Raw genomic sequence first — 20,901 nt, 5'->3', positions numbered from 1 at the left:
GCCTTAAAGCGTGGGAGCCGCGTACCTGCAGGGTGTGCGCCGCGGGGCTGCCCGTCCTGTCTGCCGGCTGGGTGCAGCGGTGTGCCTCGCACCGCTCCGAGCGTCCCCCCCGCTCCTCAGTAGCCGGGCGCGGAGGTGCTTGTGGAGCGAGAGGCTGTACGTTGCCTTAGCAAAGCTCGGGGTTGTTGTGGGGTGTATTTGGCCGTCAGGTGAGTGCCTGCTCAGTGGTGTGATGCCTCGACGATTTTGGTTATCTTGATGATAAGCAACAGTACTTAATGGCAAAAGTGTTTTTGCCGCTACCTTTTCTTCTGAAATCTCCCATTTCACCACTTTGGAGGAATGTAGTGCATACGTCTTACATTTTTTTGATTAGTAAGTGCAATGACTATATTTTTTAAGTAGTTGCAGGTAATAAGTGCTCAACTAGAAGTAGTTACTTGACAATTCTAACTCTTAAATAGCTGCAGAAGATGCAAAAAGAAAAAGTAAACCTGCAAAATGAGTTGACCGACTTTGAAGAGCGTATAGAAGCAATGACATCTCATTTGAAAAACGTAAGACAAGAGTTCAGCTTCACTCAGGTAAATCGCTACCTCTAGCAGATCCATTTTATCAGACAGACTTGTAATCTGAGTATCTTTCTGCAGCTGGTATCCCTATATATTTACCAGCTTTGTTAAAGATTTGTCAGGACTTTCACAGGAAACAAAAGTTAAACTATGTATCTCAGTGATACTATGTGATGGTCATTAAAAAGACCATCTAAAAATCAAATGACTGTACCTAGAAGAAAGTCAAGAAGGATGCATTTTAGGATTCTTTATGAACGGAGACTTTTGTAGACGATAAGAAAAATTTGGTCAAGGAAAATATCAGTGTAAGGGAAAAACAAATTTATAATCTTTATAATGGTTAAGAGTTAATTGTGAAATGCTAGTGAAGAGTTAATTCATGGACATGAAAAATGAAGTGAGATGGTTAAGGTGCAAGTCTTCTCTTGCACTCTGAGGTAATTGGCCAAAATGGGTGGTTTAGATTTCTAGAGTCCCGAGTCAAAGCTGCACACCTTTCAGGTAAAGTATCCTAGGTGAAAAAGTATTAAGAAACTTCCCTGCAGCTGAACAACTTTTTAATTTTTTTTATGCTAGAGTCAAGCTTTAATCTGCACATAAAGAAAGAGACAGCACATACTAGTCTCTATTTAAGAGAAGCTTCTAGTAAGTAATAGATTTGTTATTATACAAGGAAGAAAACCCCTGTTAAATCACTTTTGTCAGACGGATTAGACAATACAGAGATACTGCTATAGGCCAGCCTGGTGGTGGTCTGTCTCTGCATAAAACAATAAAATGACTTCTTTTGCTGTGCCTCCTGAATCTGATGTAAAGCCACTGGTGATCAAGAGACTAAGAAAGATTTTGATTTTGAAAGATTAAGATTCTGAATCTTGGGTGAAATATCTTTGAATTGAGTTTTTAGGGCTATAAAAGGTTGGTCTGTGGATATCTGATACAATACAATGGGGGTGGGTATATATATTAGAATACATATATTTGAGATACTAAAATCCAAACAATAAAGTTGCTCTGAAAATTCCTATATTTACATGACAAAATCATACCATCTCTGACTTGGGATTTGGTTGTATGTAAAAAAAAAAAAAAAGTTTTTTTGCTGATATATGCCTCTTGTTTATTGTAAAATGCTGAACTGTATTATTCTCTAGTCTCTTCACAGAGCCAGAGAGAATGAAATTGAAACTGAACAACACTTTAAAGCCCTTGCTGAGAGAGAACGTGGACGTCTCAAAAGTGACATTAGACGACTGGAAGATGAGATAGTTTCCTTAAAAGAAAAGAAAAACAGTCAAGAAGTAAGGCTTAAAATTTTTGTAAGAGAACACCCATATTGCAATTAGATTTTATGACTTGTCCTCACTTGCATTTACAGAAATAATAGTATAAGTCAAGAATAGCTAATTATAATTAAATCTTATAAACTATAATAAATGTTCTGGATGTGCTTTCCCTGTGTAGGCAAGTAGAGTGACACTGAGGATCTCCTTCCATAGACTTGTCAAGACTTAGCAAATATTAACTAGATATTGAAAGACTGCAGTTCTTAATGTTCTTAATGCCAGATACACAGCCACACATCCATATCACCATCTTGTTAATTCTCGCAGGTATTTTCTTTATGGTTTAAAAATTAAATTATTGGTGGCAAATCTTCTTCCCCACATAAAATAAACTTGGGGCATGATTTCGAGATCAAAAATTTGCTTTACATTAAAAAAGTAATCTAATGCTATCTAATCATAGGTGGTTTTCTGTTTAATGGAACTGTCTCTTTTTCTTTCTACGAATAATTTAAATGATGTTTGTTTATTTTTTTTATTTGCTCTCTTCCTTCTCACTAAGTCTGTTTGTAATCTCCAGTCTCTCAGAATGGGTAGCAGGATGAAGATATCCTTGCTATTCAGCTGGATCCAGATTCTCTCATATTTGTGTCAGGAAGTCTCTTCACAGACATGTGGGGCCATTTGTAAATTGATATGCACGATAAGGATCTAACAACTGGGCCTTAGCGTGTGGGGGAGAAACTTTACCCTGTAATGCCTCAGATCAGATATCCTGCATATAGGTATATCTCGCCAGAGGTTGACTTGTCTGTTTAAAGTTATTTGCATTTTAAGTTTGTGGTAATTTACTGTCTTGTTTCTTCTTTAAGACCAGGACTTGTATTAGCTATTCTCAAGTATAATACACAATTAACAAAAAAGAAAACTAGCAATTCTGTTGACAATAAGATGTATGTAAACTTGTTGCAGTAGCTTGGACTGGTTGTTTCAATTACTATTCAAAGAAAATATTAGACATTTAATATTAACCCTTTAATTTATCTCTAATTTTATTAGAATACTATAAATAAAACCACTAAGAAGTTGGAAAACTTAAAACAGCAGATGAACTGTGATGAGGAAGTTCTGGAGAGCTGGATAAAGGAATCAAATCGTAAAGACACTGATGCTATCACAATCCAGAAGTATGCACAACAAGATGAAGGGAAACTAGGAGTAAGTAGAAATGACAGCAATTTTCAGAAACAAAACAGAGAACCATTTTAGCATTTGAAGACTTTGTTATGTTACCAAGTCAGGTAAGACGGAGACAAGATTTTGTACAACAGCACTTTAAAACTGGTTTCCACTTAACACAACCATGCAATTCCATATAAGGTTCATTTTAAAGGTCCGAGAGAACAGGTTTTACAAAAGGTGAAAGGCGTAATTGAAGACATTAATTTGTTTGTTCATCTGGGTAAAACTTAAGTTTGAGTTTTTCTGAGAAAGTGCACAAATGGATAATAAAGTCTAGAAAGCAGTGCCACTGAATTAAGAGAGGAGTTTGTTCAAAAATGCATGCCAAATATGCACAAATAGTGTAGATTTTCCTGTTAGAGCTGAAATTGTTAATATTACTGAGAACAAAGTATAGCTATTTCAGTAAAGCTGCCTAGAATAATGAAAGAGGGTATAAATAGACACTGCAGTCACAAGTTCAGTCTTTATAAGGGTTAGTTCTCAAGTATAATATTAATTCAGAGATAAGTATCCCTGGTTAATATTCTCTTGAGCCTTTAAATACAGGGAGGAGAAAATCGATTTTTACTCATTAAATACTTAACCCAAAAACTTTAGCTTACACAAACAGTCTCACTTATATCATTTACGTTAGCAAGTCACACAGCATAGTAGGAAGAGTAAAGTGAAATAGCTGATGCTGAGGACACCAAGTACACATCTATACATGGTGGAGGGTTACTTTGGCCTAGCTCCAGTTTGGTCCCAAGGGCTGACAAGAGATTACGGCCTCTTGTATGACCAAAAATTTGGGAGGCTTGATTCTCAGTTTTTTTGTTCTCTAAAACACAATAAAATTGATGCCTCAGTAATTTTGCCCCTAATTATAGCAGAGCTTTAAGAATTTATAAGACATTATATTTGTTTTCAAATACATTATATTTTTGTATCCTTTCATTTTAGGCATTAACCCTTCAAGTAGAAAAGTTGACCATGCAAGCAAATCAGAAGCGCAGAGCTCTTGATAATGAGCTTACAGAAACCATAACAGCTCAGGTTTGTGCTTAAGGTTCTTGAAGATATCTTGTTATATATGAAACTTTTAAAATCCGAAATCATTGGGGTGCTTTCTTTTAAACAGATAGAGCTTGACAAGACAGCTGAAGACTTTCGCAGAGTTCATCAGGAAAGGCAAGAAGTCATCAGGCAGTGGGAGAATGCAATACAACAGATGCAGAAGAGAGATCAACAGATCGATCATTATGCTTTGGTAAAACTGCTGTAACTGATCCATATCAGTATATCAGCCTACTTTTGTATCTATGATATTGATAAGAATTTTGCCATTCGTGCATAGAATGATCGGGTCTTCTAGATGTTCAGTGTTCTCTTTGTGTTTACGTCTGTATTTTATTAAGGTGTTTCAAAGTTCAGGTATTACTGAAATGTATTCAGCCTTTATTTTGAAAGCAGTATCTCTCAGTGTAAGTAATGGTGCTCTGCTTGATACTATGCAAGGTTTAATTTTCAATCTCAAGGTTGCTGGAAAATGCAAAGCATGCCAGTTTCAGTATTTTCTTTTCTCTGATCTAAGAAGCAACAAGATGGAGTGTTTCTTAGAGTGTAAGGACAGTCAACGTCAACTGCAAGGAGGGGATTCTGTGGCTGGGATGCAATATAAAAAAGAAAATGGAACATTTATTATTGAAGGAATTACTGTTGCTGCCTCTGTGAACAAATGCATGACTAACACTTATGTCAGAATTAGGATAAATAATCACATGAAAGTTAAAAATTGGTCCTTAAGTACATTCTGCAAATGGAGAGAAGCAACAGCACTCTTCTAATCCAAAAAAGGTCCTGTTGGGCATTATGAGTTAGTATTAATTTCTAAAAAATATAGTCTTCATTGGTTTTGTCAGTGTCTTATGCACAGATGGTACAATGGCAAGAGGTACAAATAAAGTATATTTTATCCTGACTTTGTCAGAATAAGTGTGAACTCAGAAAGTTCTGCAGGGCAATAGAACAGATGCACCAGAAAAAGCCTGAAGGATCAGTGTAGAGAAAAACTTTATAAATGTGGATTCCACTGAAGCAATGGCTTTTTTTGGAGGGGGTGGTTTTTGTTGGGGGGGGGGGGGGGCAGCATAATCACATGTACAGGAAGGCTCGACCTAAATCCTTAGCTCTGCTAGTATGCTGTTTTCCTGCTGAAAGAGTATCAGCTTTGTTATGTTGCCCATATGGGTATTAAGCATACCCTGAGCAGAAACATGGTTTAAACAGGCTTAAGATATAACACTAAAAAAAATGTTAATAATAGAAAATGACAAGCCGGAAGAAATACTACCAAACAGAAAATATAATGGTCTAGTTTAGCTGAAATATTTTGGATTTTATAGTATTTCAGGTCAGAAGATTCCTGCAAAGAACAAACAACAAACAGATATTTTAAAAAAAAACCCAAAACCCCAACAACAACAAAAAAAACCCAGCTCTGGCCAACCTTCCACATATTAGTAGTCCATAGAATAGATGCTTTTGTAGACAGACTTTTTTTTAACATTAGAACTACAATATAATTTTCCCAGTTGCTAATCTTTTACTTAACCTTTCAAAATATACAATTTTCACTGAATAGCTCTAAATCTGTCAGCTAAAGTAAGCATCACTATTGTTGGTAATTTTCCTCTTGCATTTCCTCCATTTCAAGTCTATCTGAAGTTTTGTTCACATAGCTTTTTTTTTTTCCCTATTCAATCAATCAAAAATTATTTTTATTTCATACAAGTTTATAGTGTCCTGTTTTTTTGAAATTATTGGAATATTTTGGAAGTTTCCAATCCAAAACAATTGTAGTATTTGGTGTTGTGATGTATTAGTGGAATAAAGTAATTTAAGAATGATGTGATAACTGGCCTGTCTCATGCAAAGAGTAGTCTTAACAGCAATCTATCTTCTGGTTGTACCCTTTATTAATCTAATACATCTTAACTAATGCAAGCAAATCTAAAATGTTTTTATTCTGATAGCTAATAACAGACATAAAACAGGAGATCAGAAAGAAAGAAATTGTGCTGAAAGAGAAGACTTCCTTTTTGGTAAACGAAACTCTTAATAATATGGAATATGAAAAGAAAATTTCTTCGGCTGAGCGGGAAGCTACCAGCCTGCGAAATGAATATCAAACTCAGGATACTTACAGAGTTCAGCTGCAGGATGAGGTAAGTATGACCAAACAGTTCAGAAAAACAGACTGAAACTGTAACTTTTAACTCTAAGTGTTGACTAGATGGAAGAAATACAGGAATAGCATTTGCTTTTCTCTGTTTTTATACTAGACTCTTAATAATTCAACAAAATGTCAGCTCTTCTCAGTCTAGTCATGATTATTGGGATCCCAACCCTCAACTTAATCCTTTCATTGACAGCGGTGAAGAGATTAGCTTGTATTCTCTGTTGTGTTGGTATAAAATGGATGAATTTTCTCTTAAATGGTATAACACCATTAAATGCTTCAGAAGGAGGTGTGTCTTGCCTTTAGCATATGTAGACTGCAGTATTGTATAAAGATGAGAGAGATCACCTCCAGATTCCAAAAAAATTCCTGTCCTGTGCTCTCAGAAGTGAGTGGTGATGGCCCTTCTAGTCAGGGTAAAATTCTTGAGGGGAAAAAAAACCTGAACACTTTCACATGGATTTCTAATCAAGAGGCAGTAGAATAGGGCTGCTCGATGCTGTCCGTACTTACTCTGTTACTTACATTTAATCAGCACTTAAAGCTAGGAATGAGCTGCACTGCTTAATTACTTAAATGCCTGTAGAAGTATTTCTAAGAGGTAATTCAAGTCTCATGGCCCTGTTGAGAAGGGATACACTTGTATTACCTGAGTAAGTTTTCTCTTAACAAGAAAATGGTAACACTGGGCTACTCAGCAAGCTTGGTGGTTTTAAAAAACAAAAACCCTGTATCTGCTGTTGCCTTAACTTTGGATAGGTTTTCTGTAGCAGGTGGTTCATAAGCTGATACCTTAATTAAACTGTAGGTAGCTCAAACAAGGTGTAGGCTATTAGATTATCCTACAATTCATGCAAACTTGAGGGTTCACAGAATTGGTAGGTTTTCATCTCTAAGCTGTGAGATTCTTGTTTGACGTTTTTCACAACTAATACTACATAATGTGATAATGAGAACAGCCTCCCATTATTAGGTGTTAGAACATCTGTGGCATGCAAGTGAGAAACGAGGAAAAAAACAGACTTACAGTTCAACTGTCAACTTGTGACATCCCAGTTTCTCATTCTGGTACGGAGAGAGACCTGCTATATATACCCTTGCTCAGGTTTCTTCATCTGTGAAAGTAAAGACAATTACACTTACACTGTTAAGTGATACTGTGAAGACTAATGAGCTACTGATTGTAAAGTATTCGTATCCTGTTTAATGAGTGTACGCTGTGATGGTTGTTTTTACCAAATTAAATGTCACGGTGTTCCCTTATCTTAATCAAAGTAATTTTATGTACCCAACAAAGTTTGAATTAGAAATATTTAGTAGATACATAAGGGTATCCATGTTCACAAAGAACGTCATCAGTCAGCTGTGCTCTATAAAACCATGGTTCCACTTACATAGATGCTGTTGGACAAGAATTGCAGCCCACAGCACCTTCATAATTCATTCTGTATTCTTAAGTATTTTGTCCCAGTATTCAGATTATGTAAATTAGTCTATTGAGTTTACTAGCTGTGCCAATTTACAGCGCCTCAGAATTTGCAGCACTTCTCATTTGGAAAACACTGTTAAAAAGAAACTGAATACTTTCCAATAAAGAGGTCCCTTACAATTTTAAATAGCCTAACGTGTACCAAAGTAAGTAAGAGCTTGATTGCTCCATTTTGTAATTTATTAGCTGGATGCTTTGAAATCCACTGTGGACAGAACTGCTTCTGATCTAGAGTCTTTAAGAACACAAGTAACCAATCTGAAGAAAGAAATTCAGAAAAAACAAGCCAGGTAAGAAACAGACCTTTAAAAGTATCATTTGTAAGGATTAGTAATATAATCAAATCCTTGAGCTAGCAAAGAACCTTAAATAATGTTGATGATTAAAGCCTCCATTTTCTGGTTACTTCGTGTCCTGCATAGTTTCTGGCACTGGGCAATTTAGGAAATACTCCTGGTAATCCTTGTTTTTAAAGGGCATGAAAAAATCAGTTAGGGCCTTGGTTATCATAGGTTAGTTTAGCCTGCTTTATTAGGCAATTGCTCAGTAAGGTATGCTGCTTGGTTTTGGCAGTGTTATATATGCAACATACATTTAACTTGTTAAATCATGTAATTTTGTTTAGATTAAGCTTTCTTAAAGAAAAAAATGCAAGTCTTTCCAATAAGCTGAAGCTTGTGACTGAGGAGACACTCAGTTCGGAAGACAAAGCTTTGAGGATGGAAGAAATACTAAAGGAAGAAGAAAAAATAGTCAAGGTAAAATGTTTTTCATGGTTTCTGCAAATGAGGATTCATTTGAATTTGCAACCTCTATCTAGGGCAAATATTTATGGATTAAAATGGGATGTAAGTATTAATATGACATGTAGCTATTTCATCAAATGAAGTAACGTGCATGTAGATACGTCAGTATCTGTGTTGGGAAAACTCTGGAGGAAAATAAGTGGTCCTAGTAATTCAGAAGATGGTGTCCCCATATATTAACATAGGATACTGGAACTGTCATTGTAGAGATCAGATACAAAACCGGTATTCTGACTGCATCAGTATAGAATCATAGAATAGTTTGGGTTGGAAGGGAGCTCTAAAGGACATCTAGTCCAACCCCCCTGCCGGGGGCAGGGACATCTTCAACTAGAAGTCTAAATCTACCCCCCTTTAGTTTAAAGCCATTCCCCCTTGTCCTGTCGCAACAGGCCCTGCTAAAAAGTTTGCCGCCATCTTTTTTATAAGCTCCCTTTAAGTACTGATAGGCTGCAATAAGGTCTCCCCGAAGCCTTCTCTTCTCTAGGCTGAACAACCCCAACTCCCTCAGCCTTTCTTCACAGGAGAGGTGTTCCATCCCCCTGATCATTTTTGTGGCCCTCTTCTGGACCCGCCCCAACAGGTCCGTGTCTTTCTTATGCTGAGTGTACTGAACAGGGCATTTACCTCTGACATCAGCTAAAAGCTACTTACAACTTCTTGGCTAGATTGAAATAAAAGTTATTTACTGGAATGTGGCAAGTTTTATTATATAGTAATATTTTGCTTCTGCTTTGTAACAATACTGAAAAATTTCAACATCTTGTATTTTGCTTAGCTCTTTTGGGAGTTTATGTCTCTAAACATTGTTTTATGGGCTGCTGAGGAGCAAGCATCCTTGAACTTTTGTCAGTTTCCCATCAATAAGGTTGTTAAAGAGTGAGAATCTTGTCAGGATGACTTTTCAGTAACATTACCACTGAAAACTTCTTGGCTTTAGTAAAACACCACCAAAACTTATAAACATGCAAAGAGCTATGCTTTTGGCAAACTGGGATTAAAAAAGATTTTGAAATCTTTTAATCAGATTTGGCTGGCCTAGTCTCCTCTTCATTATTTTAATTCTATTACATGATACTCTGATACATCTAACTTGTTGTGGACTGTTAAATAATTACTGGCTCACTTTTTAGATTTCATTTTCATGATGCATAAAGATTTTGATCTGGGAAATGGCATGTACGAGCTGTAATATGGTGACTATTTTTTTAACATGTCTAATAATACTTCAATTCAAAACCCACTTCTTATGTTGCAAATTAAGTATAGGAATAAAAATATCCTAATTCATTATCATCTGATGAACTGCAAAGGGCTTTTGAATAAATGCAATGTTGTAATGCAATCATCTGAACTTTCCCGCTTTTCAGAAAAATGTTTCTACTGTTTTGTCATTTTGCTACTAATTCTCTTAGTGTTTTACTGCTTAGCTTCTGACTGAACTTGATACAAATATTTTTTTACATTTTGCCAGACAATTGAGTGTTGGATATGCTGAAGCTTTCTTTACTGTAAAATGACCAGGTTAAATTAATGTGACAGGAGGCGTTCCCACACAAGTGACAAAAAAGCTGTATCTGTGCATACCACTGTATACTTTTTTTTTTCCCCCTCCTATTTTGTGTTTCCTGTAGCATGTATGTGAAATAATCCCTTGCAGTAGCTTGGGTGTTATTTTTCAAACTTTTTAACTCCACAGGCATTAACTGTACATTTTAAATATACATACAGAAACTAGAGAGGGGATGTCTTTCTTTTATAGAGAGTTTCTTAAATTACAGGCCTTCCTTACTGTTTTGGTTTTTCAGATAATTTGAAAACAAGTTGTAATGATACAACATTTCATTAAAATGAAACCCTTATTTCCTTCCCCTTAAGACTGTTACCAGGGTGGCTAAACCATTAGCAGGGTTTCTTTACTTGCGTCTGTGGCGGATAACCTAAGATGACATTGAGCTTGGCAGCTCCACAGCTTCAGGGTAATATTTTAACTAGGATGAACTGTTCCTGAACAATGTCTGTAATGTATTAGTCAGAAGCATGCTTTCCATCACCATTAGACACACATGGCTATTTGCTGCATCTATTAATTTACTGTGAAGAGATATTTACAGGAACAATGTGGATGAAATGTCACCATTTTGCGCTTTAGTTCTGTGATACTTCTCCCTCTTCAATCTGTGGCAAAACACTGTTGCACCATGAAGCTTATTGAATATCTTATCTCTATTAGCAACCTCACTTAAAGGGAGAGAAACAATTCCTATTAAATAAATGAATTTAGATATGCAAGAAAGACTATGAAATAAAGGTCAAATCATGATCCAGTTTTAGTAGACAAATTCATTGTTGCCGTTAGCTTCAGAAATACAGCTCAGAATTGGGCACATGCATAAAAACAGTGTACTTCTGAAATTAAATTCCTTTGTCCAGGCATGATCCAAAGCCCACCGACATCAGTGTAAAATGCTACAGGCCATAACAATTTCATGTTAAACTTACACCTGCTTTTTACTTCCTGAGTTTTGGATTTGGAATTGGACTTACAGCAAGTTCAACTACAACAAAATTCTGTTTGGTAGAATGCGATTATGAGCTCTTAAAGGAGTTAAGTTACTTTTGCTGTTATTAAAGCCAGCAAGATGGTTTACAAGCAAATTTCACAATGTATACATATAAAATCAAGAATAAGCACACTTTAACTCAGTGTAGAAAAGTGAATTCTAAGGTGTTTGCTATATTAATTTAAATGTGCATCTTCAAACTCTGTACCAGACTTGAGCTAAATGTAAATGAGTCTTTGGGAACAGGATTGTGATGCCACATCACTCGTTTTAGAGAGCTACCTTACAGGAAACTAGCATGCTGAACGGCCTGAGCCTTGGAAGGTCTTTCGTTGTTTGGGTGGGGGGATGGAAGGAGCGAGGGAAAGAATAAAGTTGTCTTCCTTGTTAGGGTTATAAAAAGAAAATAATCGCAATTTTGTTGGTTTTCAGTACATTCCAGGGTACCTGAAATGTTCAGCATTGTCTTACTGTAACAGACCCTACTAAAACCTCATTTCCTGCACTGATTTGGGTGTTAATACAACTTGCCTCTGAGAATAAGGAAGTGATTTTAAAATGTGTAATTAATTTTTCAAACAAAATTATTCCAACTTATATAAACACACGTATGTACATACATGTGCACACACACAGAGTTAAAAGTTTTAATAAACCATTGAAAAGCTTTGTATTATATTTCTCCAACTATTAACATATACTGGAAGCAATAAGGAGGGGTTTTTGAAAGGATAACAGGAATTTAGTTTTCTGAAAGGCTGAAAAGAGTAGTATGCCCATAATGGAAAAAGAAGGAAAAAGAAGGTCATGTAATAGTAGGGTAGGATCCAAGTTAAAAAAAAAAAAAAAAAATTGCTTTAATCAAAGCTTTTTCTTGCCAACCGTTTTGAAGACCTATGAAATTCCATGTTCATATTAACAGATACAGTATTGAAATTTTTTAATCTTCCTATATATGATTAATAAAGGCAAGGAATTCCTCAGAAATTACTTCTGATGTGATTAATTATTTCTTACTACTTAATGATTAATTTGTCACCAGGAAAAAGAAACAGAAATGAACCAGTTAAAAGAACTACTTTTCAAGAAGATTCAAGAGTTAAAGGTGCAGAAGGATAAGGAGAAGTGTGTTCTAGCGGAAATTGAGGGAAGTCGAACATCACTTAAAAATCTTAAGTCTCGACTGCACAGACTTGATGCAGATGCATTAAAACAGCAAGAATTAATATATAACCAGGTAAAATGTTAACGTACTTTCATACTATGATTGTTTCTTGGGTCTAATGAGAGTAAATTCCTTGAGTTCTGTAATCTTTGTCAACGTCTTACCATTTTGGAAATGTCATGTAGTATAATTTGAAGTCTGCGTTTATTTCAGTCTCTAGATGTATGGATAAAATGGAAGTAACTGAAACTTGCTATAGTATCACCTACATTATGCACTTGTGTATTTCATTATTTTTTGGATCTGCTGCTTTTCCCACTAATTTCTCAAATCAGTTCTTTACTTTGATCCCTCTGAACCACAGACACCTTAGGGTAAATTTTTAAAGCAATACAAGAGGAACATGCCAAAATCCTGTTATTTACTAATTGGATTTTGTGCATATTTCCTACGCACCACTTTGAAAATTTGCTCTTTTATATCGGCATCCACTGGTAACAGCAAGATGGCAACTCCACTGTAAGCCTCCCTACAGCAGACTGTGCTGAGTATGCTTTGTTACTCTTCTAGAAGATTACTCCTTAACCATCACTGCACATCAGTCATCTAAGAATATTTTGCTAATGAGGTCTATAAGCCATAAATTATTATAAAAACAATAGCTTAATTGGGTGACTGTCCTAAAGCCAACATTTAGATCCAAGTTTATATCCAGTGTTTTAGCTTTATAGGAAGGCTATAATTGCTTATCTCAGACTACTAATTCTCTTAAAAATTATTTTAACAGGATTTCTATATTCAGCAAGTACAGAGACGGCTGTCACGGTTAGAAGGAGAGGTTAATGCAGATGAAAAACAAGTTTTGGAAGCAAAAGTTGCTGAACTGAAGAAAACCTTAGAAGAAAAGAAAAATGCGTATGATGTTTTACATGTGCAGCACAAGAAACTTCAGGTAACTTCCTTAGAACATCAGGTTGACTGTGTAACATCTAGAAACCTCAGTGAATTAAGTAGATTGGATCTTATTAATTAATGACTTGGTAGTAGATTAAAAGATATCTGAACTTTGTGTAACCCATGTAGAAAACTTCATGTTCCCTATACCTTCCAGAAAAATAGGTCATTACTGCACAACTGAGACACCTTAGCAGGAGGACAAGCATTGAAATGTTGGAAAGGCAAGCTTAGCTTTCATTTCAGGATGTGACTGACTGCTTGCAAATGTTTGAGTTTATCGTTAGGACCATGTCAAAATAGGAGAATGTTATTCTGTGATGCTACTACTTACTTTTATATTTTTCATAAAATAAGTACAGTTGCATTTAAAATTGTACAAAGTAACATCACTGAATTGAAGAGACAGTATTTGAGTTAGTTGACCCCATCCTGATACGTAATTCAGAAATACTATTTTTATGTCTTTATGCCCATGTGAGAATTTTGCATATAGGTGCTTGTTCTCTGGTTTTCCACTATCCAGTGACCATCATTAATTCTCTAAAAATGCATTTAACCTTTCTTGTAGATATGAACCAGTCAGTTATTCTGTTGCCAATTTATAATTTCTTTTTATAAGAAATGTATTTGTTTATTAATCAGCTACATTTTAGCACATTTAGAAACCTCTCTTCAAAGAGAAACCATACAAAGACAAAAGTCACATTTTTAATAAAAGATGGCAACTGGTTTCTCAAAGTGATAGTTAAGAAAAAATTTGATCGACTTAGTCAGGGGAAGAAACTGCTTATAGGAGAGCCCTTTAACTGGAGATCCATGCAATAACACGATTTAATGTTGGGCAACTGGTGCCCACACTTCAGTTTTGAGGAGAAGCAAAATTTGAGTGGTGAGTATCATCGAACATTGAAAGACACCCTCAGGATTTTATTCATACTCTGGAGTATTATCAAAGACAGATGGTTTTATGAAGATGAACTACGAATATCAAAGTCATGGTCAGACACGCCAGGAGATTTTTTTTTATCTAGACCAAAATACATGATTATATTAGAATTGCCGTATTGGCTGAAAGGTCTATATTGTATAAATAACAATTACTACACTCCAAATAAAACAAGCAATGACATTAATGCTGTAACAGCACTCTGCGTGAGGACTGCAATGCTCTAGGCACTGTTTGCAGAGCAGCATATGGACACAAGATGATGATGGTTCCTGGTTCCAGGACTGAAAAATATCTCATTTAAAATTAACTGGTAGCTTTTGTTGCAACCTACATTCACTGAAATAAATTAAATATAACTTATTTGGAAACAGAGTGATGTCCATTTCATCAAGAGAGCAATGGATAAGACAGGAGAAGAAACAAGTGGTATGATGATCAAGATAAATGAACTAAATCTTTTCAATGAGAGATCAGATCAGGAGTTAAAAAAAGCTAAAGCCGTTAAGCAGGTACAGTATTATTTTGCAACTTTACTAATACAGGACACATTTGTTTTGAAAAACACATAAACTCATGACTTGATCTGAAGGCTGTTGTCTGCCTCCCACAGTGCTACATCATTATATCCATAAGAACCCTCTTTGTAGTTCTTGACTTACACCTTCCTTCCCAAACTTTGAAGTAATTTTCATCACTGTTATCTTACTAGGCAAAGTGTTGCTTCTCCTCTGTATACAGCATAAAGTTTGTTTGGGTTATCAATTTAATCACACATTACTTACTTATACCACAATATCCACCTGGTCAGTGGTTTGGGGTTTTTTTGAGAAACAAATGCCTTTAAAATAGAAAATGTATTTACTGTTCAAGGATGTCTTTACCTAGCACTGAATTTTTATTCTCAATCTGTGATGCCAACTAATAAATTTGGTTCAGTTTTTTGTTATTAAATTTTGAGATTTTTTTCCAGCAGATGGTTTGGATCTATCTATATTCCAATTTAAGGAATTAGAAATAAAATGGAAGTCGCCCTCCCCATATTTTGATAAACAGAAAAAAAATAGTTCCCAATCCTCTAATTACTGCACGTTTTTTCCTGCAAAATAAGCTCTAGCCTTCCTAAAAGAAGCACTAAGGTAGTAGAACAATACAGGGTCTAAGTAGCAGGGGGAAGAGCTATCGACTTAACTGGTGCACTTGCTCCTCAATGAAAACTCTCTTTCCCTAACCTGGAACTTTTCTCTGGGGATGAAATTCAGGGGAACAAAAGAAAAGCTGATGGCATAAAAGAACTCTCAGAAAAAACAGTACAGAGTTTGGGCTCTGTAAGAGATTTTCTTAAAATGATTTAAAGTGTTTGCATGCTAATGAAGTTCACCACTTGCTGTTTTTCATAAGCTTTGGTATATATAAATTTGTTCATATAACAACATTACTTGTAGACCTACAGAATCTAGAACATATTCCAAGACAGTTATAATGGTTCAAGTGAGATATCAACTGCTTCAGGAAGTTCCTTGTAAGTCTGCTTAATTTCTTTGAAACCACCTAAACTGAAAGAAAGGTGTAGGTGGAAAAGTCTAACAACCCACAACTCAGTCTGAATTAGAAAGGCTGATGAATTTGTATAAAACCATTCAGGAAGTGATCTACCCCATGGTACTCGCCATGTAAACTGTTAGCAAATGAGAAAGTGAGAACATTCTTAAATGCAGAGCAAAATGAGTCTTACAGTTGTGTATAAAATAATGGATACTTTATAAAAAAATTATTAACTTATTAACTGTTATAAATAATCTTAGTTAAAAATGATGCTTTCTTATTTTGAGACCTTTTTGGCATTTATTAGGAGATGATGGTCGAAGATAATCTCTTAAAACTAGAATTGAACCGTCTTGGAGATACTCTGTGTAATAAGACAGAGAAAGTTCTAACACTGGAAAAACAAAAATTGGAGTTAAAGAAAGCCATAGCAGAAAGAACTGAGGAAATTAAGATTCATAAGGCAATGCTGGATTCCCAGATAAGACTTGTGGATCAGGAACGGCAACGCATAAGGTAACTATTCTTATATAAATTAAACTTGTAACTTTTATTGAGTACATTTTATATGGGGACTTACTGAAAAAGAGAAGCATTTTACCCAGTTTCACCAATTAGAGAAATTGAGGATGAAATAAATCTTGCTCAAGTTATATACTGAGACCAGTTGAGGCGAGCGAGAGATCCCTTCTCTGAAATCCAGCCTACACCTTTAACCGCTTGGTGAACAAGTGACTACTGTTTATTCTGTTAGTGAAGATCCTCTACAGTACTGAGAGGAAACCTCAGTTGCAGACATCTTTTTAAAGTAAATGTCACGTGCGTTTTTCAAAATAATAGGAAATGTGAAGTCAGTGTGTCTGGAGGTACGACAAAATATTTAAAACAGAGAAGTTGCTTTTAAAGAGGGTTTACTCCCAACTGCTTGATAAAGCTGTGATTTCTTTGACTCGTACAGTAAGTCTGTTTGGTTTGGGTTTTTTGCCTTTTCAACAAATGAGCTCTCCACTATGTGTCCTATATAACAAAATTAAATCTTCTGAATTACGTATGTACTCTCTTATAAAGCAGCCATATATGAAATAACTTTTCCCTTCTGTAATAATCAGTGCAAAGTATCTGGGGCAGTTTTAGCTCTGAAATGCCAGTATCTATATCCAGCCAAAAATCAACGCTTCAGCAGCTGAACTGCTGAAATCTGGCAGGCTTTTTATTCACTTCTCTGCTAACCACACCCCACACAATAGGAAATTAGAGTGATTTAGTGTGACTAAAGCTTAACTGCTCACGGAGAGTGCAGACTGTGTGGCGCTTTTCCTTTGATAATTACACAGCTAATTGATACTTCCATGTAATTTGATTTGGGGTTGTTGCCTACTGTTGCTCACGCTCATCTAGTAGTGGCAATATTAAGATAATATCAGCAGGGGGCAGCTTGTGCAGCTGTAGGATTTAAATGCCAAACCTTTAAAAATTTTTGGGAAGGACTGTGGCACAGCCTCCCAAGATGCAATGATCTGGAACATGAAAATACATTTGCCTCAGTTTAGAACTGCAAGAGAAGCGTAGGTAACCAGAATGGATGTCTGTGGCTGGGAGAACACAGAAAGCAACAGAAAACAGTAGCAGCACAACTGCTGCCCTGCCTGCCTCCTAGTACGCAGGCAAACTGACGGAATAACACCAGTAACTTAAACTGCTATAGCAAGAACTGCCCACAAAACACTACCAAACACTTTCTCAACTCATTTATTTTTTCCCCAAATAAATCAGTACCGAATTTCAAGATCGCCTAAATAAAATTGATAAACTGAGATGCAGATATGAAATTCTTACTGTCATCATGATGCCACCTGAAGGAGAAGAAGAGAAAGCTCATACCTACTATGTAATTAAGGTATTTTATTAACATAATTCATTATAATTCAAGTATTTAAGCTATAGATTTCCCTGGGCTCTATTCAAGTAACTAAGTCAACCTCCTTGCCTACTGCTTACTTTCAGTCTAATTGTTTTACACTATCTGACACTGTTGGTTATTTAAATGATACAGCAGTTTCACATGAATCCCTGTGGTCAGTCCTAATGTCAGTGGAGCCTTAATTTTGAGCAGTTTGAAAATTTTCACTTCAGTGCTCATTAATTTGCAAAGACACAAGAAGTCTCGTGGTAATCTGCTATAAACTGAAAACTGTTCACCACAGTCTCACAGGATCTTAAATTCTTCTACCCTTCATTTATTTTTAGGTATTCATTTCACTATATGGTGTTTAAACCTTGAAGAATGTCAGCTTTCCCTTTTTACTTATCAATCACCTATGCATACTTCAGCTTTTCATTGGAAAAAATAAAAAAATAAAAAATAAAAATCAATCTTTATCTATAATGCAATACCCTGACTCTGGTACAAAAATCTATTATTTTTGATCTCCACAAATTCTCTGATTTTTTTCTTAAAGCAAAATGCTTCTCGCTGTGATCTTGGCTCTGAAGTCCATCTCTTTCTCATTCTTAAGTGTTAAACTTCTTAATGATGGTATTTCTGCTACTGTGAGATCTAGCACAGGAAAAGACCCTCAGTAAAACCCTTGTGGTCACTGTTGGGTATACCCTCTACAACTATGGAGATTTTTTCACCGTGTGTCAGATTTTCTGAGGGGCTATAGAAAATACTTTCCTTCACCAGCTGGCTGTGTTTTGTTAAATCTCACTGGTCAGACGAATGAAGACTTTTAAGTGACTAATTCCCAGACAAACTGGATGACTTTTAACACTCTCTCAGTGGTTTTACGTAACATACAATCTCAACTCTTGGATTTTGTGGGTAGAGGAAACAGATGTGAAGCACGTGCTGCAGTTCACATCAGCAGTGCAAAGCATGGAATCTGCTTTGTACACAGTGTGGATACTGCTAATCGGGACTTGTGAGCTTAGATGGAGAGGCAGGTACCTATAATGAAATGCACATGGATGAAATACCTCAAAGAACTTCCAATACTGTAAATAACTACTCCTTCCAGTTACGTAGTAACTCAAATCTCAGTTCAAGCCTGACAACACAGATAGATAGCCCCGGATCTACCTAGGATTTTGACCGGTAAATATTGCAGGTATTTTTTTCTGTATAGTTGTCCTAATATTTTCAGCATGTGTGCAGTCACCTAAAATACCAGTTTTATTTTCAGGCTGCACAGGAAAAAGAAGCGCTTCAACGTGAAGGTGATGATTTAGATGCAAAGATCTGCAAAGCTGAAAAAGAAATTGTAGCTCTGGAAAACACTTTGTGTGTACTTAATAACTGCAATAGCAATTACCAAAACTCTTTCAAGGAAGTCACTGAGACAAGTATGTAAAATAGAAATTGATATTTGCTGTGTGAGTTACAGATGATGGTATAACTCAGGTATATAGTAGGGAAATTCCATGGCACAAAAGAATGAATCACAGAGACTAAACTGATAGTAGCAAAAGGGAATGTAATTCACATGCTACTGTGAATAGTTCAGCAGAATAAGCACAGAAGGAAGTGCAGTAAGGTGTAATTAACTAATATTTATGTTCTTACATCTGATTTATGTGAAAATCTCTAAACCTATATAAATTTTGTGAATAGTCCTAAGTAGGAACATCCAGAAGAGGCAAAGCACAAAGACAATACTGGGGGGAAAAAAGTCATTACTGGGAGAAAGGAGTGCCCACTGAAGTACATAGGTCTAGTGGATAAAACTTTGCACAGTACAGAAAACACTACATTCTCTACACACGCTAATTCAAATTACAGAAGCAGAACAAGCTGTGCCACTGCTGGCCTTCTCGTGGTAGACTGAGCCAGCCAGCCAACCAGTACCCAGAGCAACTATATAGGCAGCTTAGGTACATGTACTCTGATGAAGATCAATCCCTTAGCTTCATCATCTCTGATTTCACATGGAAGGGGGAAAAAAAGTACTAACCTGTCATCTGGGAAAATGATGAAGAAGAGTAAAACTTAAACTGCACTATTCTGGTGTAGTGTCAGCAAATTCTAAAATATGGACTACCTAACCACAAGTTTTTGGATATTGGAAATTCCTCAGAATTCTGGAAAGTAATCTTCACCTGTTGTTTCTGTTGCCACTCAGACTTCATAAGCTTGCTCTCCTTCTGTGGAACTTTGTTTAGCGTATAAAAAGCATCACCATGAGAAATTAGATAAACTTAATTCTAGAAAATATTTAACTTTTGTACCCTCCGCTGGCTCTGGAAACAGTAGCTCTTAAATCATTCTCTCTCATGAAGCCATTTACTTTTTCTACAGTGATTTGGAATTAGTAGTAGAGTACTTAAACAACAAACTCTTAAACCTTGAGGTCTCTTTAATACTGCCAACACTAATATAGTAATACTAATATAGTAATACTCTGTGATGCAGTTACTTTAAAGTGCAACTTACTTTGAAGTGAAAATTGAGTTGTATACACTGCTTGTCCAGTATTAATGCTGCCTCATTGTTTGTATCACAGGTGAGGAATATGAGGAAAAATTGAAACTAGAGGAGGAGAAAAGGGCTGCTGATGAAAAATACAGATACAAACGAAGACAGATCAAGGAACTTCAGGAAAATCTCCAGGTAAAATACAAGCAAAAATTCCGGTCAACAGACAAGGCTGCAGCATGTAGCTAAATCCATGCAAGCCATCCTATTGAAAGAATAGGAAATTCTGGGACAAGTTCTTGCCTGTTCTTTTATATCCTATGCTTTCTATGAATAGATGGATATGATTTTGTAGAAGGTTCTACCTCTTCTTTCAAAAATTGAGTGCTTATTTGAATTTTCTTGAATCACAATGGAACCTTCAGGCTTTTTAGTCACATTACAGCTAGAAGTTTCAAAATCCCAGATGCACATTGACAGATGCTCTGTTCTGGCACCCAGGAAAGCAGGTATGTTTTTGTGTAGCATGTACCACTACATTGTATCATCCTGTCCAGTACCGCAGAGATTACAATCCACACATCTTGCGTCCTCTGGCATGTCCCAGAATTTTTCTAGGAGAACATATTCTGTCTTATTAGCATTCAGGGTGCTTCAGTTTAAACAGCATTAATTTAGCTCAAGAAAGC

The 20,901-nt window shown here is 36.0% G+C and overlaps 1 protein-coding gene across 1 annotated transcript in view; it reads left to right on the top strand.

Moving 5' to 3' along the window:
* Positions 1–464: 464 nt before the first annotated feature.
* CCDC39 (coiled-coil domain containing 39) overlaps positions 465–20,901 on the top strand; it is a 22,956-nt gene continuing 2,519 nt past the window's right edge. The window contains exons 1-15 of the mRNA XM_019474340.1: positions 465–584; positions 1,730–1,876; positions 2,921–3,079; positions 4,049–4,141; positions 4,227–4,355; positions 6,121–6,312; positions 8,002–8,105; positions 8,441–8,573; positions 12,228–12,422; positions 13,138–13,302; positions 14,628–14,765; positions 16,106–16,314; positions 17,572–17,695; positions 18,984–19,143; positions 20,301–20,407. Coding sequence (XP_019329885.1) covers positions 474–584; positions 1,730–1,876; positions 2,921–3,079; positions 4,049–4,141; positions 4,227–4,355; positions 6,121–6,312; positions 8,002–8,105; positions 8,441–8,573; positions 12,228–12,422; positions 13,138–13,302; positions 14,628–14,765; positions 16,106–16,314; positions 17,572–17,695; positions 18,984–19,143; positions 20,301–20,407 — 2,166 coding nt within the window. The 5' untranslated portion in view covers positions 465–473. The remainder of the gene's footprint in view (positions 585–1,729; positions 1,877–2,920; positions 3,080–4,048; positions 4,142–4,226; positions 4,356–6,120; positions 6,313–8,001; positions 8,106–8,440; positions 8,574–12,227; positions 12,423–13,137; positions 13,303–14,627; positions 14,766–16,105; positions 16,315–17,571; positions 17,696–18,983; positions 19,144–20,300; positions 20,408–20,901) is intronic.

The sequence above is a fragment of the Aptenodytes forsteri genome, unplaced genomic scaffold (assembly GCF_000699145.1).
Source record: "Aptenodytes forsteri isolate BGI_AS27 unplaced genomic scaffold, ASM69914v1 Scaffold72, whole genome shotgun sequence".
NCBI classification, from domain to species: domain Eukaryota; kingdom Metazoa; phylum Chordata; class Aves; order Sphenisciformes; family Spheniscidae; genus Aptenodytes; species Aptenodytes forsteri.
This window is presented reverse-complemented; position numbering and strand designations above follow the sequence as displayed.